This window comes from Manihot esculenta, chromosome 8, assembly GCF_001659605.2.
Source record: "Manihot esculenta cultivar AM560-2 chromosome 8, M.esculenta_v8, whole genome shotgun sequence".
In the NCBI taxonomy this organism is placed as follows: domain Eukaryota; kingdom Viridiplantae; phylum Streptophyta; class Magnoliopsida; order Malpighiales; family Euphorbiaceae; genus Manihot; species Manihot esculenta.
Genome location: NC_035168.2, coordinates 23,466,550 through 23,493,532, shown reverse-complemented (window position 1 = coordinate 23,493,532; position 26,983 = coordinate 23,466,550). Strand labels below are relative to the sequence as shown.

Sequence of the window (26,983 nt, the reverse complement as noted above, 5' to 3'; positions counted from 1 at the left end):
ATAAGTATTTTGTGCATGTGAGTTGGGACTTATACAAATATAGCTTTTAAGGTTTCCCTCATGACATAAACAAAGTTTCTTCTTATGGAAGACACTTGATTTTAGTTCAGAATAGGTGTTTGTGTACACAGTATAATGTCCCTAATATATGGATGGATAAATTACTATGCTTCCTGAAATTTTATAAAATTAATTAATTAATTAATTAATTTTTATAAAATTATAATTACGATTTCATCCTCAACTGCAACATAAACTAAATGTTTTTTATTCTTATCTACTAAGATTTATTTTGTAAAGACTAATTAATTGATTAAATTTGAAAATATGAGAAGTCTTTATTTTTTTATTTATTCTATATTGGTAGTTTTTCTTTATTTATATTTATAATATTATTTCTTTTTTTCAAATAAAATAAATGTATGCCTTTTACTTTGCAATAGGGTTATACATTCACATGGGATTTAATGATTATTTTTGTTGTTTGGGCATAGATTTAGGAGATAATGCATCCCACTAATTATATATATATACTCCGACCAATAATTAATTTTTTAATACATCTTTATTTAATATGTATTAAAAATAAAATTTAATAATTTCAAATATAATTTAATAATAAAAGAGGATAATATTATGAAACAAAACTCTATTTTCTTAATTTATATATATAAGTAACTATGTGCTTATTGTTGTGAGACAAAGAAAATATAATATTATATTAATATATAATCTTTTTAAACAATTTTATTTAAAATGATAGAATTTAATTATTTTTAATTTAAATAATTTGAAATCATATATTATTTTATAAGAATTTATTATAAAATTAATTATGAAAAATGAAAAATTAAGAAATTTAATAGAAATTAATAAATAAACATTTTAACGCCACCATAAAAATCTATAGCTTCCTACAAAGAAATTACAATTACATTTTTTCTACTTTTATTAATTAATAAAAAAAATCATCCTTGGTTCCGTACCACTTCATGGGCAGAGCTGAGGGCCTTTCTCTTTCTCATGTTAGCCTTTGCTTTTATTATATAAATATCACCGACACTGTCGGCATCCTCATGTTGAAAAATCATTTAAGATTTTTTTTATATAAATTAATAAAATTATTTTGAAAAATAATTAAGAAAACGTACTGCATATGTTGCTTGATTATGTATACACAATTAAAAATAAATTCAAGGAATAATTTAATAAAATAAATAGTAACATGCATTGATTCTTGATGAAAATCTTAGTTTTGGGGTTATCCTCATGTTGACATGGGGCTTATAGACAATTTTGACTTTCTTATTATTAGTATTATATTAGGGAGGAGACTAATCAATAAATTACCATAAAAGGAGGAAAGAGAAGGTACATGGCATTTACATGAATTCCATGAAAATACAAAAGATAATAATTTTAATTGAAAGAGTTCAAGCATAATGCATTCATATAATAAATAATAAATGTATCTGAATAAATTTGAGATATTTTAAATTTTACTCTCTTAATTTTCAATTTTATTTAAAAAAAAAAATAAACGTATTAAATAATTAAAAGAAAAATATGTAATTGCATAGAAAGTTAAAACTCATTATTCTCGATGATTAATAAAAATAATTTAATTTTTATTTTAATTAATTAAATACTTTAAATATTAGAAAAAATATAAAAATATATTTTTCAAAAAATATTTTGCATTAAACAAATTTAGCCAGCTATTGGTTTATAGCATATATATTAATATTGAACTAAAAATGAGAAATTTAATGAAATTTTTATAATGTGAGAATGAAATTAACATGAGCTAACTAAAGATTGCCACAAATTAATTGGAGAGAGAGAGAGAGAGAGTATGGAGGTCACACAACATGAATGTAAGCATGTGAGTGAGACCTCACGAGAGGAGACATTAAACAAACACCATATGTATATATATTTGAGACTTAAATTTCCTGACCCACCAAATTTCTATAACTTGTACTTTTTAAAAAGCTTCCAAGATTTAGTGATAGGTTCATGTTTTATCCAACTTTGGATATGTTCACTTTCATCGTTTAAATAAATTGATAATCGATAAAATTTAGTCATCAAATATTTATTTTAAATATTGATAATTTATTATAGTCATAAATTTAATTTGATAGTAAATACATTTGAATAAATTGGAGAGATTTCATATTCTATTTCTCAATCTCCAATTTTCGATTAAAAAAAAATATTAATAATTTATTCTTCTTGATACTTAATTGATAAAATTATACATAATTATTACCATTTATATGTGATTATTAATTTACCGTACAACATATATAAAAATTAAATGTAATTTTAAAGATATAATTTAATTTATTTATTATTTTTAAATTAAATATGAATATTTATTTTTATAAATAATAAATATTTTTATTACATTAATTGAAAAATAATTGTTAATATTTTTATAATATTTAAAATTTAAATTTTACATTTTTTTTACCATTAAAATTATAAATTAAGATTTTAATTAACAAAATAATAAAATAGATTTCTTAATTTTAATTATAAATGCATTAAATATTAATAGTCAATATTAAATTAAATTAATTTTCATAATGAACAGTTATTAATAAAAAAATTAAAACTAAAACAAACAAAAAAAATTCTCATAATTTTAATATAAATAGACGAAATAATTTCTTATAAAAATCTAATAATTTTAATAAAATTTATTTTTAATTTAAAAACAGTTCTAATAAGAATCTCTTGAATTCTTATATTATTAATTTTCATAAACATAAAAATTAAAAAAAAATCATTTCTTTTTAAGTTCTTTCAAAATTAGCTACACTAAATAAGGGTTAAAAGAAAACAAAGGAAAAAGAGAAAAAAAAAACAAAACCTTTATTTATGTACTTTTAATTTTATGAATAATATTTAAAATGACTATATATATATATTATGATGAATAACAATGAATGAATAGTATAATTAGTTTGATGATTATTTGTAATATCTTTTAACTCATTTATTATTTTTGTAATTTTAAAAACTTATGAGGAGACATAAATTGGTTCAGAAAGTATGTATAAAAAAGTATATCTTGAGATAAAAGATGATTCATCATTCAAATAACTAATTAAGCATCAAGTAATAATTCACAATAAAAGTATCATGTAATTATAAAAATATTTTAATTAAATTTAAATTAATCAAATATTTTTAAGTCGTCTCTTTCTTCAACGCTTCGTTTCTTAGAGAAAATGGACTTTTGAAGTGATTCATTCCCTTGTCGTCTTATATGAGTAGATCAACCCTATCATTGTATTTCGTCCCTTTTCCTTGATTTCTATGGCGGTCAATGACAATATAATAGCGGAGATGGCTGGTTTGACTGTGGATGGTGACGAGAAGGAGGTTTAGTGTTTGAAGGGGTCTTTTGAATACTGAACCTGGAGATCTGTCTCTGTGTCTGGTGGAATGTTTTCTCACGAATAAATTAATAAACTTTGATGCCATGCAATATTCCCTTGCTCATCTATGGCAGCCTCATCATGGTGTTACGGTGTCCGAGGAAATGGCTGGAGTTTATGTTTTTCGATTCCACCATGAGATTGACTTGGAGGACGCTTTGGAAATGAGCCCATGCACCTTTGGGAATCACTTGCTATTGTTTGACAGATTTGGTAATCATGGTAGCCCTTCAGATGTTCCCTTGCATCATGTTCAGTTATGGGTACAGATTTATGGGTTACCATCTGGTTTCCATTCAGATGCAGTGTTAAAACGCCTTAATGATTCCTTGGGAGAGTTCATAAAGGCCGATGCGAATAACTTTGCAAGGGGTTGGAATTCCTACATGAGGATTCGTATCAAGAAGGATGTTCGTACTGCTATTGTTACTGGCACATGGATTCGACAGGAGAAAGGAGCTTGGTCCTCTATTACGTTTCAATATGAGAATCTTCCGAATTTTTGCTATGTTTGTGGTTTTCTGGGGCACACGAAAAGATTCTGTCCTGAGCAGTTGAATCGCAAGGACAAGCCTGTAGTCTGCAGATATGGTCCTGAACTACATGCTACCAAACGAAGAGTTCAGAATAATATCGAAGCGCAGTGGCTATGAGCAGGAGGTGCGGTGATGGAAGAGGGATCGGCGTCCCATAATAGGAATCCTGGCATTTCAAATTTGAATTTGAATAATCCCCTTTCTAGTAGCATGAATCACGGTATGAGTCAGCACATTAATGAGAATGATACTCAAGCTAAGGGGGACGATGGGCTTACAGTGATTGACCCAAAGTGGAAACAGGTTTGCCAAGAGGATGGATTTGTTGGGCCTAGTTCTGAGTCTTCTGCATAGACTGATTCTGTAATACCCGGCTAGAGTCCGGCGTCGGAAGTCCTGTAGTCCGGTGGAATTTCTGATGCCGGAATCCTCTGGAAGGGTACGGATTATGTTTTCCTATATTTTGAAAGCGTTTTCATGTTTAGTGCATGTACAGATCGGGCGTAGCTTGGATTCATTAGCCCCCTAAATGAAGACCTGAGGAGCCCTGAAAGGGCCGGGCACACGGTACCATAGGGTGCTGAATGAAGACCTGAGGAGCTCCTTCGCGGGCCGGGCAATGTGGGGAAATTTTGAATTAGTCCGTCTGAGATTATGTTATTTACTTATGTTGTGTTGCACTCCATGAGATCATGTTTTACAACATGTTTTATATGTACTACTCACTGGGCTAGTATAGCTCACCCTCTCCCTTAACCCCAGTCTTGCAGGTTCAGAGTCCAGAGGTGTCAGCAGGGTACAAATGAAGAGAAGGGTTCTGTAATAGTTAGTATGGACATGTGTATGTACGAGTATTGTTTTAGCAGAGTTGTAATCCTTTTGTATACATGATCTTTTATGTAAATATTTTATGTTATATGTATGAAAACCTAGGCTTAATAGGATATGAGTTAGCCCACCTAGAACAAAGACGAGAGCTCTAGCAGGGGTTTACAGTGTAAAGATAGTGTATGCACAGGTTAAGCCTTGGAACAGAGAAAAGTTTTAATGTTTACAGAAAATGTATGATCATGTATGGGATTTCACAGGTACACAGAGTTCACAGCAGACTTGCTACGGGTCCCGGCGGCCTTAAGCCGATCTAGATCCTAGCGCCGGTAGCAGTTCGGTTTCCAGGCTGTTACAGATTCCATGATCTCAAAGAATGATATAGCGGCGATTTCTATTCATCAGACCCACCGAGATCAATGAGTTGTATAAGTTGGAACTGTCGTGGGCTTGGCAACCCACGAGCAGTTCAGGCCCTCTAGGAGCTGGTTAGGGTTAAGAGGCCGATGTTTATCTTTTTAATTGAAACGCTATGTCTTTCCAATAAAATTGAAGAAATAAAGAGTTTATTATTTTATGATGGTTTCTTTTCTGTGGATTGTGTGGGTCATCAAGATGGTCTTGCTTTACTGTAGAAAGCTGCTAAAAGAGTAGATTTAATTGGGTTCTCCCCTTGTTATATTGATGTAGAAGTGGAGGTCAATTCTATTGGTAACTGGAGATTAACTGATTTTTATGGTGAACCAAATCATGCTCGCCGTTCTTATTCTTGGCAGCTCTTAAGAACTTTAGCTTCTCATAGTGACCTACCATGGGTTTGCATGGGAGATTTTAATGACATTCTTGCAAGCTCAGAGAAAAGGGGCAGCCGGGCCCAACCTGCTCATCTTTTACGTGGTTTTCAAAATGCTGTGGCTGAGGTGGGCTTGTTTGATTTTAAAATGGATGGTTATGGGTTCACTTGGGAACATGGTAGGGAGAGTAGCAATTTGATAGAGGAAAAGCTTGATCGTATTCTTGTCCCCGAGTTATGGCGGGTGTGTTTTCCATTTGCGTGTGCTACTGTTCTTGAATTCACCTCTTTTGATCATCTTTCAATTTTTTTAGAGGTCCGCTGCATGGTTCCTAGAAAGCAAGCTCACAGATTCCGGTTTGAAAACTCTTAGATTCGGGAATAAGGGTGTAGAGATTTGATTACGGATTATTGGCTGAGCTCTATGGGTGTTGATTTAGTTTCAAGACTTTCTGGTTGTGGGAATATCTTGTCCGTTTGGGACAAAGAGCTTCGACAATTGCACAAAGCTGAGATGGATCAGTGTCTTGCTACCATGGGTAATTTGCGAGGTTCTCAAGCTACAGGGGACATGCTTTTTTTCCTTACTGCCAAAAATCGATTCCATGAGCTTCTGTCATTTCGTGAACTTTACTGGAAACAAAGAGCTAAGGAATTTTGGCTTGTTAATGCTGATCGCAATACCCGTTTTTTTCATCGTGCAGCTTCTATCGTTAATAAAAAGAATAGAATTGGTTCCTTGCAAAATGATCAGGGGGTCTGGTGCACTTGGGATTTGGGTTTACAAGAGGTAATGGTGAATTATTTTCAATAGTTATTTACTGCTGGAGATTGTGATGCTAATGATGTTGTTTTGAAAATTCCTCACCTTATTACTGATGCTATGAATGCGAGCTTAATGGTAGAATTTACGAAAGAAGAGGTTAAACAGGCTGTTTTTTCTATGAAGCCAAACAAGTCACCTGGGATGGATGGATTTAATCCGGATTTCTATCAAGCTTATTGGGATCTTATTAGTGAGTCAGTTTCATCCTACTGTATTAATATGTTGCATTCTAGTAACTTTCCAACTTCTCTAAATGATACATATATTGTTCTTATGCCTAAAAAACCAACGCCTGAGGCTATGACAGATCTCCGTCCCATTGCTCTTTGCAATGTGATGTTCAAAATTATGACAAAGATGATTGTTAATCGACTTCGTGAATGGTTTCCATCTATTATTACTGATAATCAGAGTGCATTTGTGCCAGGGCGTCATATCCAGAATAACTGTATTTTAGCTTTTGAAGCTATGCATGCTTTTCACAGTAGATCTAGGGGCTTGAATTTTTCAGCAGCCTTAAAAATTGATATAAGTAAGGCTTATGGCAGAATGGAATGGAGCTTTGTGCAGGCCGTTTTGATTTAAATGGGGTTCCATATGAATTGGATTGCTCTTATTATGTGGTGTATCTCGACGGTACGATATTGGATATTACAGAATGGCATGGAGTATGGCCCTATTGTTCCTACAAGGGGTCTTTGGCAGGGTGACCCTCTCTCCCCTTACCTATTCATTTTATGTGCAGATGGCCTCTCTTATCTTATTCAGCAGGCTGTTAGTGATGGTGTGCTTCATGAGAGCAAGGTCTCGTTTAGGGGCCCTGCATTGACTTATTTATTCTTTCCTGATGACAGCTTGATATTTTTCAGGCCCTCTGTTGAGCAGGCTACCTCTCTTAAGGGGATCTTGGCTTCTTATGGAAAAGTATCGGGTCAGATGATAAGTTTTTCGAAGTCTTCCATTGCTTTTAGCAAGAACACTCCTCCTTAAATTTACTCCCAAGTCTGCTCTTTATTGGGTGTTGATAGAGCCAGATTTAAACCCATTTTCCATGTTATTATTTATGTTAATTTACACATTTTCTACCTAATTTTGTGGTTTTAATCTTACTGTAATACCCGGCTAGATTCCGGCATCGGAATCCCTACCTTCCAGCGGAATCTCCGTTGGAATCTGGAATTCTGAAGATGCCAGAGTCCTCTAGAGGGGTAAAATGTGTTTCTAAAATGTTTTCACATGATTTTATGGTTTTAAATGGAAAAGAATTGAGTTTCGAAAAGAAAAGACCAAGGAGGCATTGTCAGGTTCGGCCGCCGAAAGTGAAGTTTGGCCGCCGAACATGGGAAGGTTTCGGGAGCGCTTTTGGCCTCCGAAAGCTTTGTTTGAACGAACCAAGGTTTGGCCGCCGAACCTCAAGTTCGGCCGCTGAACATGCATGAGTTTAGGGGGCACGTTAGGCTGCCGAAGGTCGTTGACCAGGCCACCTATAAAAGGCCCTCAGATCAGAAATGGGCGAGTTTTCTCCCCATTCTCGAGCTCAGGTGAGTTTATACTCTCCTTTGGTCGTTTTCATGCTTTTTCTTCAACTCCTTCACGTTTTTATGAGTTTTAGTTTGGGTTTTGAAGTTTTGAGCTTAAAGTTCAAGTTTTGGAGCTTGGAGGCTTTTGGAGCTTGGATCCTCCACACCTCCGAGTTAGGGATCGCACCAACCCTCGATCTTCAAGAGGTAAGTGTAGATCTTTGCTTCCTTTGTGTTTTAATGAAGTTTTAAGTAAGTTTAAGGAAGTTTTGATGTTTGAGTACGGGTAGATATGCATGTTTAGGTTTGTGTGGGTTTTATGCCCAATGTATGTTATGTGATGTTTGTGTTGATGTAACAGCCCGGAAACCGGTACCCCTCTAGTAACGGCCCGACCTGCTCGGCGCTAGGATTCAGATCGGCTTAAGGCCGCCGGAACCCGTAGCAAGCCTGCTAAACATCCTGTAACTCTAGGTATAATCCCATACATGATCAAACTTGCCTGAAAACTTAAACTTTGATCTCATAAAACCTTTAAAACTTATTTTTCTTACATCAGCTTGACCTATGCATGGAAACATAGAACCTCCTACTAGATGGGTCATCAAGCTTGCTTCAAAACATATCCGCTTTGAGTCAAGGGATTGGAACCCTTTCTTCCCTCACGGCCATTCAAAACTCATAACATTAAAACATTTTCTCAAGATCATGCATAACAAAAGGGATTTACCAGCACTCTAGGCAAAGCACAATTCTATACATCTCATGCTACAACACATAGCATATCTATACTTTTCTTAACTTGGCTCTATCTCTTTATAACATTACTCTTTCCATTCTTTCATATTCTTTATATACATAAGGACCATACATCAAGTCCATCTATCATGTCCATATATCATCATGTCCATAACTAAGCTATACAAGCATACAAGCATTCATAGCATTACATAACATATCATCTCTTTAGCAACTTTCTTACATAACTATCACTATCTCCATGAACATATACATACAAGCATCTCTTATACATAAACAAAACACAGCTAAGCTATGCTATTACAACCAAACATGGCAACCCATGCTTGAACCTCTTCTATCCCATAGCTTACTCTGACTGAACTCTGGCTTGACATACTCTGGCCCTGCAAAACTGGGTTAAGGGAATGGGGTGAGCTACAAGAGCCCAGTGAGTAGAAACAGAGAAAAACATTTGATTTAGTTCCTCCATTTTTAGGTATATTATTATGCCTTTTATTGTTCCACCCTTTTTATGTATTTTATTATAAAGACATTTTAATCAATACAATTATACTTCTTATTCATGCATTCATGAAATGCGTCATATCACAACTATATCACAACAAACATCTCACCCCCGCTTGAGTTCATGCTAGCAAATCTCTTCCTCTTGCGGGTGATTTTAGAGGGTTCACGTAACGTCCTTCCCCTCAGGGTTAGACATGACCCCAACGTTCCCTCTGTCAAAACTTGGCCCCGAAGGAGCTCTCATGGGGCTTTCCTACATGTACTCGCCCGATTGACAAAGACTCATTGACAGACTTGCGGGCTATTGAGGTCGCCTTGGTCCACCCATCACATCATATACATAGCACATTATGCAATGCGTCACCTTCGTGAAACTAGTGCAATCATCCTATAACATATAAACATGGTGCATGAGCATGGTGAAGCTAATGCAACATCCTATTACATAACATGATGTATGAGTATGCTTTAGGCATTAGATTTTCTTAAAAGAAAAGATTAAGTTAGTTCTACTCACCTGAAGCCTCTGCTCAACAAACTCAGGGTCAACTAGCACTGAAGCTAGACACCTCTCCTCAGGTCCAATCCTACACAGATGGACTCACATGAGGTACTAAACACATGCTAACAACTCATAAGCATACCCCCTAAAACCCCTCTAAACATCACTGAAACATGCATGGAAAACACCCAAGAAACGGCTGGACAGGGCACTTTCGGCGGCACCTTCGGCGGCCGAAAGTCTCCTCCAGAGACGAAACTCGGGTAGGTTCGGCGGCACCTTCGGCGGCCGAACCCTCACTCCAGAGACGAAAGTCAGGCACTTTCGGCGGCCGAATCATTACCTTCGGCGGCCGAAAGTCTGCTTTCAAGCCACAACTCCACTTTCGGGGGCAAGGTTAGGCGGCCAAACCATGCATCCTCAGGCACGTTCGGCGGCCGAAACCACCTTCGGCGGCCGAACCTGAGTTCATCCAGAACTCAGCCTTCGTGCACCAGCCTCCTAAACCTCACAAAACAACCCCAAACCTCACATACTCTCTCCCAAGCATGCATACACACTCCCACAAGCAAAGAGAGCAAAGAAACTAACTTAAACTCCTCAACACATCATCACATAACATACATTGGGCATAAAACCCACATAAACCCTTAACATGCATATCTACCCATTCTAACATAAAACCTTCATAAAACTTACTTAAAACTTCATGAAAACTCAAGGGAAACCAAGATCTACACTTACCTCTTGAAGATCGAGGGTTGGTGCGATCCCTAACTCGGAGGTGTGGAGAATCCAAGCTCCAAAAGCTCCAAGCTCCCAAAACTTCTACTTTAGCTTCAACACGTCAAACCAAGGGTAGATCTTATGAAAACTTGAAGGATTTTGAAGAGAAGACACACAAGCAACCAAGGGAGGGCAGAAACTCACCTGAGTTCGAGAATGGGGAGAAAACTCGCCCATTTCCGATCTGAGGGCCTTTATAGGTGGCCTGGTCATCAACCTTCGGCAGCCTAACGTGCCCCCTAAACTCATGCATGTTCGGCGGCCGAACCTCACTTTCGGCGGCCGAACCTTGGCTTGCTCCCACAAGACTTTCGGAGGCCAAAGGCACTCCCGAAGCCTTCACATGTTCGGCGGTCGAACTTCACTTTCGGCGGCCGAACCTGGCAAACGCCTCCTTGGTCTTTCCCTTCAAAACTCCACTATTTTCTATTTAAAACCATAAAACACTTAAAAACATTTTAGAAAACCTTTTAGAAAACCTTTACTATACCCCTCAGAAGGATCCGACACCCGAGATTCCACCGGACGGTAGGAATTCCGATGTCTGAACGAGCGGGGTCTTACATTCTTCCCCCCTTACAGAACATTCGTCCCCGAATGTTCAAACAAAACACCAACAAACAATCAAAAATCTCAAACTTGCGCTTGAACGCCACAAGCTTCTGCTGCGCTACTCTGATCCTTCTCTCTTCTTTCTTCACTGATCTTACTCTTCTCTTCTGCTTTCTATTCTACTCTTACTCTTCTCTGCTATACTCTTACTCTCTGCAGGTACCATCCCGCAAGGAAAGAGAGAAATGGTTATGGGTACCAAGCACCACCTCTGAACCAAACTCTACCTCCCTGATTGATGGCCAACCTGACACTAGCCTGAAACCTCTGAACACTCGCTCTATCTATGGCACCAGGGCTGGTTCCTAGACCTGCCTGCTGCCCTCTCAAACTCAACTAAAACTCTCTACTAACCATTCCTATACACTCTACGAGCCTGACAGCTGACATCAACCTTTTAGGCATCCTACACGGTCCTCTCTGAAGCCTACCTCAGACCCACTCTGCATTTCGATCCCGACCACCTTGCGCTGCATACGCAAGTATTACCAGCTCCACAAGTAGAAAACCAATCCATCCCCCGGCTGACATCCAGACACTCAAGTCTAGGACCTCATGCACGGGTGGAAGGCATCTACTCTCATCGGACACTGGCCTGAATCTCAGCCACAGATGGATCCTACCCGGTCTACTAACCCAAAGAGAACACTCTACACCCAGAAGCTATCAACTCAACCTCTCAAAGGCTCCTAGAGCAACAACAGAAAAGGGAAACACACTAGAGCACAAACACACACATCAGAACATGAACAAGTGAGCGTACCTGGCATCACTGCGTTCGATGTGTCTGCTCCCCTTCCTGGAACACTGGCTTGAGTCACAACACCTGAAACTCGCTGCTGGGACCACATTCTCCTGGGCGCAGTAGGACATTCACGTGCGAAGTGCCCTTCCTGCCCGCACCTGAAGCATGCCGTTGTCCCAACTCGACAAGGCCCTCTGTGCAACCTTCCGCACCTCAAACATCTTGTAGGACCTTGGCCAGAACTCGAGCCATCTTCAGCATCAAGCCTAAACCTCTTCCACAACCTACCCTTTCTAGTCTTGCCCCATTGCTTAGGGGCTCTTCTCCCCCGTCTACCTCTCTTGGTAGCTGTACTCATCATGGAGGGATCAACTTCTCCTGAACTTGAACTCTTAGAAGCCTTAGACTTTTCCATACTTTCCTCATCCATGTTCACTTGCAAACTAACATCCCTCCTCTGCACCACAACTTCTCTGCAGACTTCTACAGACCTTTCAGGGTCTCTTGCTCTGTCATCTCCACCTGACCTTGCAAAGGGAAAAGGCTCACTTTCCCACTCAGATGGATCTGACTCCATAGAGCTCCTAGCACCTTGCATCTCAGCTTGTCTGAAACACAACAGGCACACAAGCACACATAAGCATCACATCACATCATGTGGTCCATGACAAACACATGAACTCACAACACATAGCATAGCATCATATCATATGGTCCACGTGATGAACACATGACCCCTCATGCAACATATATCATGGATGAACCTGTCACCTACAGCCTACAACATAGCAAAACATGCCATGACCAACTGTGCCAAGGGCCACTCTTGGTCGCTCAGCTCATCTCATATCAGTACATATCATGCCATCTCGCAGCTAAGGGACTAACAACATCCATAATACAACATAAATGCACATGCATCACACATGGCATTACACATCATCATACAAGACAGGACTCCTCATCCTATCCTAGTGGACATGATCTTACTCTTAATCTTTCTTAATGTGCTTGCCTCACTAACATCTAGCACAACCTCTTTCCGATGTCTGAGCACCTTCGCATCAAAACACCGTACTCTCGAGGAACCGATGCTCTGATACCATCTGTAACAGCCCGGAAACCGGTACCCCTCTAGTAACGGCCCGACCTGCTCGGCGCTAGGATTCAGATCGGCTTAAGGCCGCCGGAACCCGTAGCAAGCCTGCTAAACATCCTGTAACTCTAGGTATAATCCCATACATGATCAAACTTGCCTGAAAACTTAAACTTTGATCTCATAAAACCTTTAAAACTTATTTTTCTTACATCAGCTTGACCTATGCATGGAAACATAGAACCTCCTACTAGATGGGTCATCAAGCTTGCTTCAAAACATATCCGCTTTGAGTCAAGGGATTGGAACCCTTTCTTCCCTCACGGCCATTCAAAACTCATAACATTAAAACATTTTCTCAAGATCATGCATAACAAAAGGGATTTACCAGCACTCTAGGCAAAGCACAATTCTATACATCTCATGCTACAACACATAACATATCTATACTTTTCTTAACTTGGCTCTATCTCTTTATAACATTACTCTTTCCATTCTTTCATATTCTTTATATACATAAGGACCATACATCAAGTCCATCTATCATGTCCATATATCATCATGTCCATAACTAAGCTATACAAGCATACAAGCATTCATAGCATTACATAACATATCATCTCTTTAGCAACTTTCTTACATAACTATCACTATCTCCATGAACATATACATACAAGCATCTCTTATACATAAACAAAACACAGCTAAGCTATGCTATTACAACCAAACATGGCAACCCATGCTTGAACCTCTTCTATCCCATAGCTTACTCTGACTGAACTCTGGCTTGACATACTCTGGCCCTGCAAAACTGGGTTAAGGGAATGGGGTGAGCTACAAGAGCCCAGTGAGTAGAAACAGAGAAAAACATTTGATTTAGTTCCTCCATTTTTAGGTATATTATTATGCCTTTTATTGTTCCACCCTTTTTATGTATTTTATTATAAAGACATTTTAATCAATACAATTATACTTCTTATTCATGCATTCATGAAATGCGTCATATCACAACTATATCACAACAAACATCTCACCCCCGCTTGAGTTCATGCTAGCAAATCTCTTCCTCTTGCGGGTGATTTTAGAGGGTTCACGTAACGTCCTTCCCCTCAGGGTTAGACATGACCCCAACGTTCCCTCTGTCAAAACTTGGCCCCGAAGGAGCTCTCATGGGGCTTTCCTACATGTACTCGCCCGATTGACAAAGACTCATTGACAGACTTGCGGGCTATTGAGGTCGCCTTGGTCCACCCATCACATCATATACATAGCACATTATGCAATGCGTCACCTTCGTGAAACTAGTGCAATCATCCTATAACATATAAACATGGTGCATGAGCATGGTGAAGCTAATGCAACATCCTATTACATAACATGATGTATGAGTATGCTTTAGGCATTAGATTTTCTTAAAAGAAAAGATTAAGTTAGTTCTACTCACCTGAAGCCTCTGCTCAACAAACTCAGGGTCAACTAGCACTGAAGCTAGACACCTCTCCTCAGGTCCAATCCTACACAGATGGACTCACATGAGGTACTAAACACATGCTAACAACTCATAAGCATACCCCCTAAAACCCCTCTAAACATCACTGAAACATGCATGGAAAACACCCAAGAAACGGCTGGACAGGGCACTTTCGGCGGCACCTTCGGCGGCCGAAAGTCTCCTCCAGAGACGAAACTCGGGTAGGTTCGGCGGCACCTTCGGCGGCCGAACCCTCACTCCAGAGACGAAAGTCAGGCACTTTCGGCGGCCGAATCATTACCTTCGGCGGTCGAAAGTCTGCTTTCAAGCCACAACTCCACTTTCGGGGGCAAGGTTAGGCGGCCAAACCATGCATCCTCAGGCACGTTCGGCGGCCGAAACCACCTTCGGCGGCCGAACCTGAGTTCATCCAGAACTCAGCCTTCGTGCACCAGCCTCCTAAACCTCACAAAACAACCCCAAACCTCACATACTCTCTCCCAAGCATGCATACACACTCCCACAAGCAAAGAGAGCAAAGAAACTAACTTAAACTCCTCAACACATCATCACATAACATACATTGGGCATAAAACCCACATAAACCCTTAACATGCATATCTACCCATTCTAACATAAAACCTTCATAAAACTTACTTAAAACTTCATGAAAACTCAAGGGAAACCAAGATCTACACTTACCTCTTGAAGATCGAGGGTTGGTGCGATCCCTAACTCGGAGGTGTGGAGAATCCAAGCTCCAAAAGCTCCAAGCTCCCAAAACTTCTACTTTAGCTTCACCACGTCAAACCAAGGGTAGATCTTATGAAAACTTGAAGGATTTTGAAGAGAAGACACACAAGCAACCAAGGGAGGGCAGAAACTCACCTGAGTTCGAGAATGGGGAGAAAACTCGCCCATTTCCGATCTGAGGGCCTTTATAGGTGGCCTGGTCATCAACCTTCGGCAGCCTAACGTGCCCCCTAAACTCATGCATGTTCGGCGGCCGAACCTCACTTTCGGCGGCCGAACCTTGGCTTGCTCCCACAAGACTTTCGGAGGCCAAAGGCACTCCCGAAGCCTTCACATGTTCGGCGGCCGAACTTCACTTTCGGCGGCCGAACCTGGCAAACGTCTCCTTGGTCTTTCCCTTCAAAACTCCACTCTTTTCTATTTAAAACCATAAAACACTTAAAAACATTTTAGAAAACCTTTTAGAAAACCTTTACTATACCCCTCAGAAGGATCCGACACCCGAGATTCCACCGGACGGTAGGAATTCCGATGTCTGAACGAGCGGGGTCTTACAGTTGAGGAGTTTATGTTAGTTTATGCTCCTTTATGCATGCGGGAGAGTGTATGCATGATTGGGAGAGAGCAACTGAGGTTTTGAGTAGTTTTGATGGTTTTGGCTTATGTGGGTCATAAGCTATTTATGTATGCTTTATGATATTCTTTGTTGGAGTTTAAGCTTGTTTTAAGCTCCTTTAAGCATGATTAAGGGTTATGCATGTTTTTTTAAGAGGTTGGATGCATGTTTTGGGGTGTTTGGTAAGGTTTTGGAGGCTGGTATGCACGAGAGGCTGAGTTCTGATGAACTCAGGTTCGGTCGCCGAACCTGCCTATGGATGCATGGATTGGCCGCCTTACCTTACCCCTGAAAGCTGTGTTTCGGATCTGGAGCAGACTTTCGGCCGCCGAAGGTGATGTTCGGCCGCCGAAAGTGCCTGACTTTCGGATCTGGAAAGAGGGTTCGGCCGCCGAAAGAGCCCCTGAACCTGCATGGCTTTCGGCTCTAGAAGGGACCTTTGGCCGCCGAAAATGCCGCCGAAAGTGCCCTGTCCAGCCCTTTCATGGGCATTTTCTATGCATGTTTTGAGGTTATTTTAGGGGATTTTTGGGGAGTTGTTTATGAGTTGTTTAGAGTGTGTTTGGCACCTCATTCGAGTCCACCTGTGTAGGATCGGACCCGAAGGACTGAGGAGGCCAGCAGTGTTAGCCGTTGCAGAGTCAGTCCAGCGTCTGCCAGAGGTGAGTAGAACTAAACTTAATCTTTTATTCTACGAAATCAAATGCCTAAAGCATGTTCATGCATCATGTTTATATGTAATAGGTTGATTGCACTAGTTACACGAATATGACGCATTGCATTATTTATTGTTGATGTGGATGGACCAAGGCGACCCCAATGGCCCATGATCTGTCATGATAAGAGAAGTCCTGTGGAGCTCCTTTGAGGGCCGGGCACCATGTAGAAAGTCCTGTGTGAGCTCTTTCGGGAGCCGGGCACCATGTTATGTAATGAAAGTCCTGTGTGAGCTCCTTTGGGGGCCGGGCATCGACAGAGGGAGCTTTGGAGGTCATGTCCAATCCGTGACGTGAATTGTTTGTGCTGTGACGCATTTCATAAAAGCATGTAATTAATGAACTGTTTTTATTGTTTCTACTCACTAGGCTTTTTAGCTCACCCCTCTCCCCTAACCCCAGTGTTGCAGGTTTGAGAAAGATTGGAAAGTCTCAAGGGTTAATGTTATGTTAATGTAATAGATTAGTACTTTTAGTGTGGACATGTAATGAAAATTGATATAATGTATTGTAAGATAATGTGATGTAATGTAACGTAAAGTAGAGTTATGTTATGGATTAGTATTGTGCTTGGCCCTAAGACTTGGTTAGTCCCTTTTTAGTACATGATATATGTAATGTTTTTATGTTGAGTTGAGTTTGAACTAAACTTGTGGCATGTGTTGTTTACCACGCTAAAGTATTTGATGAGGACCTTAGTGGAGGTCTTATGTTTGTGGTTTGATGCATGCACAGGTTAGGTTCTAGTTCTTTGGATGTAATCCCAGCTTGATGTATGTTATGTTGACCCAGCTAGAGTTTTGATGAGGGCTCTAGTAGGGGGTTCTTTATGTTTCCAGTTATGTGGCATACAGGTTAAGCTTGGTATATACATCAGATGTTTAAGTTTTTATGTTAATGTTTTGATCATGTATGGGATTTGACCAGGTGATAGGATGTATGTTAGGCTTGCTACGGGTCCTGGCGACCTTAAGCCGATCTGGATCCTAGCGCCGGTGGCGGGTCGGGCCGTTACAGAGGGGTATCGGTTTTCGGATCGTTACACTTACTTTGCAGAAAATGGTGTAAAAGGAAAATTTGGTAAAAATGGCCTTAAAACTGCCCAAAAAAGAGCAAAAGAGAACAAGCTGATTTGCCCAAGTCCGTTTGCCCAAATCCAAGTTGAAGCTGAAATGGGAGAAGAATAATCTGCTGTTTGACCAGATTGTTTGCCCAAACAGACTGGGCAAACAGACTAGCAGGACAGAAACAATGCATAGACAGAAAGGAAGATAGACTGTTTGCCCAAACAACCCGGGCAAACAGTACTTGCGATAGCAAACAGCAGATTGCGGGAAATTCAAATTTTGAATCTTCGAGAAGTCTTCTTCACACCAAACTCGTGAGGACAGCTCATCAACCCTTCAAGGTACTTCAATGCTCAATCCCACATATTTAGAAAGTCAAATCTCATCAAAATACAATTACCTTTCAAGAATTCAACTCCAATTGGAAAAAGAAATCCAATCCAAACAAGGAAACTAGGGTAGCCTTTCATCTATAAATAGACATCAAACCAGCAATCAAACATATCTCCAATCTTGGGAATCAAGGCCAGCAGCCTCGCACACCTCCAACCGCACCAGCGAGCTCTTCTTTTACCGTTTTCTTACTTTCTTTCTTTTCTTTTATTTTTGTTTCAGCCATGAGTGGCTGAAACCCTTATTTCTAGTTGAAGATTAGGTGAAACTTTAGTTTTTTATGGATTGGGAGATCTGAACATATTATGTTAATATTTTATTTATCAATATTTATGTAATTTGATGTTTAATTCTATTGTTGCTTTGTTATTTAGATCAATAGGGCCCATTGATTCTTGATTGCAAAGTGATAATTTGTTAGTTTGGATAGTTTAAAGTCCGTAATTACTTGAATTATTCAAACACAAGTAGCCCTTGGTGTAAAAACCTAGGAATTTGCATGATCTAGCAATATCACCATACATTTGGGTAGCTAGAATTAGGTCTCTTTATTTCTTAATGCAATTGACAGTTGTTAGATGCCAAAGGCCCAACGACATTCCTTGGCAACTTGTTGATTAGTGGTTAATTAGAGGACGTTCCCTAATTAATCTATGCTTAAGGAGGGATATGGAGGTGAGAAGCGTCTTCCACCTCCATAACTAATTTATTGAGTCAAATAAAAGAATATAAGTATCAATGATCAATCTTAACAACTAAAGTGGATCCAATTCTTCAACTAGAGCTTTCCTCATTATTGAATTTTCTTCACTTTATTACTCACTTTACTTTGCTATTTTTAATTCTAGTTTAGTCATCAAACTTCAAAATCCCCCAATTTACTTTTATTGTCTATTTATTTACTTGGTCATTGATAGAAAAATAAGTAAGTATCAATTCCCTATGGATTCGATCCTTTTGCCACTATCTACAGTTGTAAAATTATTGATAACTAAAAAGGTTATTTTTGACCGGCTTCGACAACCGCACAATAAAAAATTGGCGTCGTTGCCGGGAAATTGATTTAACTAATTTATTTTTCTTTCATGACCAGGTCTGAAAGCAAAGATACTCTACTTTACGATCCAGAAATTGAGCGTACAGCAAAACAATTAAGGAAGCAAGCCAATCCGAGGAACAAAGCCTCAAACCCATCCTCATCAGCAGCTACTGTCCAAACGGTACCTGTTGAAGCTACTGCTGTCCAAAAGACAGCCATAAACACTGCTGCACAACACACTTTTGCTAAAGAAAATTCTGCAGCACATACTGTCAGAAATCCAAAAATTACTACTGAAACACCTTCTGTACCTGTTGTCCAAGCTGCAGAAAATAAAGACAGCAACTGCTGTCAGATTGTTGAAATCACTGCTGTCCGCAAGACAGCACCTGCCGAAGCACAGCTTGCATTCCCTGCTGTTGTCCAAAAACCAGCAACCACAGAAATTGCCCCCTCTGAAGCAGAACATGCTGAACTTACTGAACCAGAATAGCTCCCTGTTGAAACAGAATAGCCCATCGCAGCAACAACACAGTACACTGCTGTGTTTGCCCAAACAGCCGCTGAGATGGCTGACTTCAATATGCAACATGCTGCCCCTCACCAAAGACCAGCAGAACCTGTTGTATATGCTGAAATTCAACCAGAAATTCAATCCATAAGAGCACCAATTCCAAGGGAAAGAACTCTAAGGGAGTTGGCAGCCCCTATAGGTAACCAAGCACCTCTTTGCATAGCCTATCCGCCTTTGACAGCCCTTTTTGAGTTGAAAACAGGTTTGATACACCTCCTATCTAAATTCAGAGGTTTGGAGAATGAAGATCCCCATAAATACTTGAAGGAATTTCACATAGTATGTTCTACCATGAGGCCGCAAGGCATATCCGAAGAACATGTGAAATTAAGAGCATTCCCCTTCTCACTTGATGATTATGCCAAAGATTGGCTATTTTACCTACCACTCGGATCAATCACTTCATGGGATGGTATGGTTAGAGCCTTTTTGAATAAATATTTTCCAGCCTCTAAAGCCATAGGCATAAGAAGGGAGATTAGTGGCATCAAGCAAAAAGACACTAAGGATTTGTATAACTATTGGGAAAGATTCAAGAGGTTATGCACAAGCTGTCCACAACATGACATCTCAGATAAATCACTCATAGAATACTTCTATGGTGGTTTGTTACCATCCGAAAGAAAATTTATTGATGTAGCATGTGGAGGCTCAATTGAAGATAGAACACCTCAAGCAATTCAATATTTGATTTCAACACTTGCAGCCGCATCTAGACAATGTGGAGATGAAAGGCAGCTATCAAGGAGAGTCAATGAGGTAAGTACATCTTCTCTCACTTCTTAAATTTTTGAACTAACCTCCGCTGTGAGAAGTCTTGTTATAGGTCAATCCCAACCAGCTCAACAACTTCAGCAAATAAGGCCATGTGGGATGACCACCTCCATGAACATTCATTCCATGCCCAAAGGAGGCTAAAACCCCCTATGATGGAAGGGGCGGAGGAGGTTCCACTAAATCATCCTCCATGAGAGATAGGTTCTTAAAAAAAAAAAGAAAAAAAAAGAGTTATGTGTTTGTTTGCCCAAACGAGCTAGGAAAACCAGATGTGCAGAAACCAGTGCCATAACCCACTTCCAGGTTTTAATTTTTTTTTTTTTGCAGGTGGAAAGCTGTTTGACCAAACTGTTTGCCCAAACAAACTAGGCAAACAACGGAAACAACTCAGAAAAACCTTCGGCAAACAGCCCAACACGTAGCACTAGCCCGGCAGGCCTATCAGCATGCAGCCCCACCTGCACGTAGAAACAGATAGTTCGACCCAGCTATTTGCCCAAACAGCCTGGGCAAACAACCACACCAGGGGAGTAATCCGTTTTTCATTTAAGCTTTAATTTTCCATACATTGAAGACAATGCATGATTTAGGTGTGGGGGTGCATATCTCTGAATTTTGATACTTCATACATTCTTTTTTATTTCTTTTAGGTCCATTAGGCTTTAATTTTTAATTAGCACACATTAGGTGAATTTTTTTCATTGAATTTTTTTTTTCATTTTTGCTATTTTTGTTTTCAATTCACACACATGTAGCCACAATTTTTCCTTTTTCTGTTTTAATTTGCTCTACTCAAACACTTAGACTATGTTAAATAAGCTTTCTTTCCATGACCCCATTGATGTGATGACCCTTTAAACCTAAGTTGAATAAATTGCAGTGAGTTGTATTCATTCTTGGAAATTTCCTTTTGAATTGAATTTTTGAGCTTGACATGGTGAAAACTATATGACTGACAGGAGCGGTTGTCGAAGCCGGTAAAAAATAACCTTCTTGGTTACCTACAAATACAACTGTAGACAGTGGTGAAGGATCGTATCCACAGAGAATTGATTACCTATTTATTTATCTTAATCAAGACCAATCAAACCAATTGAAAGCACAAGTGAAAGCAAGTGATTGCAAATAGAACAAAAGTAAAGAGCAAGGAAAGTAAAAAGGGGGGTTTTGAGATGATTTGATTAACAACTAATGAAAGTAATTAAAACAGCAAGTAATAAAAATAAAAGAGGAAATCAATAAGAGAAAGGTCTAGTTGAAGATATGGATCCACTTTGGTTGTTTGGGTTGATCATTGAAACATGGTAATCTTGATTAACTCAATAGGTTGGTTATGGGGGTGGAAGACGCTTCTCACCACCATGTCTTTCCTTATGAACAAATTGATTAGGTAACGTCCTCTAACCAATTACTAATCAACAAATTGCCAAGGAACATCCTTGGGCTATAGGCATCAAAACAATTGCCAATTGCATGAAGAACAAGAAAGATCCAAACCCTAACTACTCAAACGCATGAGATGATGTTAGATCATGCAATTCCTTGGTTTTTACACCAAGTGTTCTTAGATCAGAATATTTCCAGCAATTACGGACTAACAAATATCCTAATCAACAATCAATTAACTTTGCAATCAAGAATCAAGTGGCCAATTTGATCAAAACAACAAAGCAATCTTTATAATTAAGCACAATTGCATGAATATTGAATAAATCAAAAGCAAACACTTTATGTTCAGATCTCACAACCTTTTAAACAACCTTAGTTTCAACCAAACTTCAACTAGAAATAGGGTTTCAGCCACTCATGGCTGAACCAAAACAGAAAATTAAAGAAAAGAAGAAAGAAGAACCGAAATTGAGGGGAGAAGCCCCTTGGAGTGTGGCTGCCCTTGCTTGGCCGAATTTGGAGAGTTGAATTGTGTCTCTTCTTGTGTTCTTGAGGCCTTTAAATAGGTGTTGAGAGGCTGCTTATTTCCTTTTTAGTATCCATGAGTCTTTTGGAGACTTCCCAAAGTGCCCTTGGTGAGTTATGTGCCTTCTTTGTGTATGGGTGAAAGCAAAAACGTGGAGCATGCAAGTGGGGGCTCTTTAGTCTTTTAATTGCTGTCCAAGATCTTCAAGATACTGCCCAAGGTGTGTCCAAGAGGCTGCCCACGTTTTTGGAGTGTGCCCATTCACTAAAGAGGAAGGTGGAGCCTTTTATGGAAACTTGAATGTGCATGGCATAAAGTGAGAAACATGTGATCTTGAGATTTGGCTTCCTTAATGAGTGGGATCTTGAAATCCAATATCTGAATATGAATCTTGGAGATTTGAATTTCAAAATACTTTCCTTCTTTGGCTCTTCAATTATGGCAGCTTGAGATGTGGCTTCTAGAATAAGGAAAAGGCAACTTGGTGATTTGAAATTTGAATTTCAAATTGCTTTGGTTGAATGTTCTTTCCTTCTTTGCCACTTTCCTTATTTAGAACTTTCCATATTTAGCTTGACATGATTTCAACTTGGCAGGCTTGCTCTCTTTTGCTCCAAATAAGGCAGTTTTAGGGGTATTTTCTCCAAAGTGTCATTTTACACCATTTTCTGCAAAATAATATTAAAAGCACTAAATTAAGCAGAAATCATGTAAATATTTATCAATAATATTAATATAAAATGGACTAAATTATGCTCTATCAATGACATTACTCATTAGAGAGAATAATAAAGATGTGTGAAAAACTAAACATGACTTATTTTAGCAATTGGTGTTGATTTGCCCAAATCATTGAGAAAAAGAAAATTCAGCAAAGGGCAAAGACCTCAAAAGCACAAAATAAAAACTGTTCCAATGGTCAAAGGCTATGAATAGAGCTAGTAGCCACTTGGACAGGTGACCAACTGAGTAACCGGAGGTGAGTATCACAAATATGTACCTTCGCGTTAAAAGGTTGGTGACTTTTTCAAGCAAGGATAAAAGTGCAAAAAGATGAATAAAGTGCTCCAAGTCAAGGGCAAGTCACTCCGAAAGCTAGAAAGAGTCTAAACTAAATAAAAATATGTGCATGTATAATCTCTCTCTTGAGGAAAACAAATGCTAACCATGGTAGGTAAAAGGAGACAAGAAAAGAAGGAAAGTAACCTTGGTGCATGCACTCTTCACTGCAATGCTTCAAAATAGGGGTCAAGGGTGAGAGCTTAAGTGGAAATAAAGGATCAAGTAGTAAAGAGAGCTTGTTTGACTAAATCTATTTGCTTGAGGACAAGCAAAGGGCTAGGAGTGGGGGTATTTGATAAAGCCAAATTTAGACCAATTTTCCATGTTATTATTTATGTTAATTTACACATTTTCTACCTAATTTTGTGGTTTTAATCTTACTTTGCAGAAAATGGTGTAAAAAGGCAATTTGGTAAAAATAGCCTTAAAACTGCCCAAAAGAGAGCAAAAGAGAACAAGCTGGTTTGCCCAAGTCCGTTTGCCCAAATCCAAGTTGAAGCTGAAATGGGAGAAAAATAATCTGCTGTTTGACCAGACTGTTTGCCAAAACAGACTGGGCAAACAGACCAGCAGGACAGAAGCAGTGTATAGACAGAAGGGAAGACAGACTGTTTGCCCGAGTTGTTTGCCCAAACAACCCGGGCAAACAACACTTTCGACAGCAGACAGCAGATTGCGGGAAATTCAAATTTTGAATCTTCAAGAAGTCTTCTTCACACCAAACACGTGAGGATAGCTCAGCAACCCTTCAAGGTACTTCAATGCTCAATCCCACATATTTAGGAAGCCAAATCTCATCAAGATACAATTACCTTCCAAGAATTCAACTCCAATTGGAAAAAGGAATCCAATCCAAACAAGGAAACTAGGGCAGCCCTTCATCTATAAATAGACAGCAAACCAGAAATCAAACATATCTCCAATCTTAGGAATCAAGGCCAGGAGCCTCGCGCACCTCCAGTTGCACCAGCCAGCTCTTCTTCTTCCTTTTTCTTGCTTTCTTTTATGTTTGTTTCAGCCAGTGGCTGAAACCCTTATTTCTAGTTGAAGATTAGGTGAAACTTTAGTTGTTTATGGATTGGGAGATCTGAACATATTATATTAATCTTTTATTTATAAATATTTATGCAATTTGATGCTCAATTCTATTGTTGCTTTGTTTTTTAGATCAATAGGGCCCATTGATTCTTGATTGCAAAGTGATAATTTGTTAGTTTGGATAGTTTGAAGTCCATAATTACTTGAATTATTCAAATACAAGTAACCCTTGGTGTAAAAACCTAGGAAATTACATGATCTAGCTGTAATACCCGGCTAGACTTCGGCATCGAAATTCCTACCTTCTGGCGGAATCTCCGTTGGAATCCAGAATTTCTCGGATATTGGAGCCTTCTAGAAGGGTAAAATAAAGGTTTTCTAAAATGTTTTTATATGTTTTTATGGTTTTAATGAAAAAATAAATTGAGTTTTGAAAGAAAAGACCAATGAGGGAAAAGCCAGGTTCGGCCGCCGAACATTGGGCTCTTGTGGAAGCACCTTTGGCCCCCGAAGGTGGTCTGGCCAGCCACCTATAAAAGGCCCCTTGTCCGAAAATGGGCGAGTTTTCTCTCTTTATTTTCGGGCATAGGTGAGATTTCGCCCTCCCATGGTTGATTTTGTGTTTTCCTTCAATCCCTTCAAGTTTTTAATGAGTTTTACTTTGTTTTGAAGATTTTTGAGCAAAGATCAAAGTTTTGAAGCTTGGAGACCCCCGGAGCTCGATTTCTCCCAATCTCCAAGTTTGGATCACCTCTCCTCTCGATCTTCAAGAGGTAAGCGTAGATCCTCACCTTCTTTTATGTTTTAAGTAAGTTTTGAGGGGTTTTAAGGGTGTTTAATGCATGTTTAAAGTAGATGTAAAATATTAGGGTTTATGTTAGTAAAATGATAAATGTATATTTATGTGATGCTATGTTGATGTTTGTTGGGGTTTAGGCTAGTTTTATGCCCCTATATGCTTGATAATGTGTTTATGCATGCTTTTGAGTGTTGAGTTTGAGTTTGGAGGGTTTTGGAAGGCTAGATGTGGGATGGCAGAATCGGGTTCTGCCCTTTGGGAGAGCCCAGGTTCGGCCGCCAAACCTGCCTGTGGAGGCAGCTTTAGGCCGCCTAAACTCGCCCCCGAAAGTTTAGACTTTTGGCTCTGGAGGGGAGTTTCAGCCGCCGAACTTACCTCCGAAGGTTTGGACTTTCGGATCTGTGTAGGACTTTCGGCCGCCGAACCTTGCCCCCGAAAGTGCCTGACTTTCGGATCTGGAGGGACCTTCGGCCGCCGAACCTGCCACCGAAAGTCCCCTGCCCAACCTTCCTTTGCATGTTTTCTATGTATGTTTTGCTGATGTTTTAGGGGGTTTTTGAGGAGTTGTTTAGAGTCATGTTAGAGTTTGTTTGGTCCCTCATTTGAGTCCACCTGTGTAGGATCAGACCCGAGGAACCGAGGAGGCCAACAGTGCTAGCTATTTCAGAGTCAGCCATAAGTGAGGAGAACACAACTCTTTTTATTTCAAAGCAATTAAACTTTTAAGCATGTTCATGCATCATGAATGCCATGTATGTAATAGGTTGTATTGCATTAGAATTCACGAATATGATGCATTGCATATTATGATGTTGATGTGGATGGATGTTGGATGACCCATTGGCCCTTGATATGATATGATATGATATGATATGGTATGAAAGTCTAGGTCGAGGCCCATTCTACGCCCCTGGCATAGATGGATATGTTATGATATGTTAAGTGAAAGTCCTGAGGAGCTCCCGTTAAGGGCCGGGCACATTGGATTATGTAGAGGGCCATTGGTGACAAGTCCATCCGTGATGTGAATTGTTTGTGATGTGATGCATTTCATGATGGCATATGTTTAATGAACTGTTTTTACTGTTCTGCTCACTGGGCTTTAGTAGCTCACCCCTTTCTCCTAACCCTCAGGTTGCAGGGCCAGAGATAGCTCAGAAAGTCAGCAAGGATAAAGGCTATGTTTATGTAATAGATTAGTAGTGGACATGTAATGTAAAATAATGTAATGTAATGTAAAGTAGAGTAATGTTTTATGGATTAGCATTGTGCTTGGCCCTAACAGTAGTGGTAATCCCTTTTGTACATGATCTGTATGTAATGTTTTTAATGATGTTATATGATGAACCAAGCTTTATATATGAGATGTTGACCCAACTGGAGCATTTGATGAGGGCTCCAGTAAAGGGTTTTATGTATACAGTTTTAGTGCATGCACAGGTCAAGCTTGGTATATGAAAAGTTTAAAGTTTTTATGAAAATGTATGATCATGTATGAGATTTTACTAGATGTACAGGATGTATGTTAGGCTTGCTATGGGTTCCGTCGACCTTAAGTCGATCTGAATCCTAGCGCCGGTAGCGGTTCAGTTTCCGGGTCGTTACAGAGTGGTATCAGAGCCTCAGGTTCATATGGTCGGACCTAGAGTGTGTTGGGCTCATAGATGTCTCAGAAGGGCAAGCACAATAGGAAAAATCATGTCCACTAGGATAGGATGTAGAGTCCTGTCTTGAGGATGATGTGAAATGCCATGATGATATGCATGTGCATTAATGATATGCTATGTGTGATGCGGGT

At 39.2% G+C, this 26,983-nt stretch overlaps 1 protein-coding gene across 1 annotated transcript; it reads left to right on the top strand.

Annotated features, from left to right (window-relative positions):
- Positions 1-3,330: 3,330 nt before the first annotated feature.
- On the top strand, positions 3,331-4,105 carry LOC110621482. The gene is made up of 2 exons (XM_021765764.1): positions 3,331-3,396; positions 3,527-4,105. Exons 1-2 carry the CDS (start codon positions 3,331-3,333, stop codon positions 4,103-4,105), a joined length of 645 nt encoding a protein of 214 aa, XP_021621456.1.
- The last annotated feature ends 22,878 nt before the right edge of the window (positions 4,106-26,983 follow it).

What these genes read in the sequence shown, in the direction of transcription:
- LOC110621482 (XM_021765764.1), top strand. Translation starts at nt 3,331, where the DNA reads ATGGCGGTCAATGACAATATAATAGCGGAGATGGCTGGTTTGACTGTG. An exon ending in TGGATGGTGACGAGAAGGAG is followed by an intron (nt 3,397 to 3,526) that starts GTTTAGTGTTTG and finishes CATCTATGGCAG; the next exon opens with CCTCATCATGGTGTTACGGT.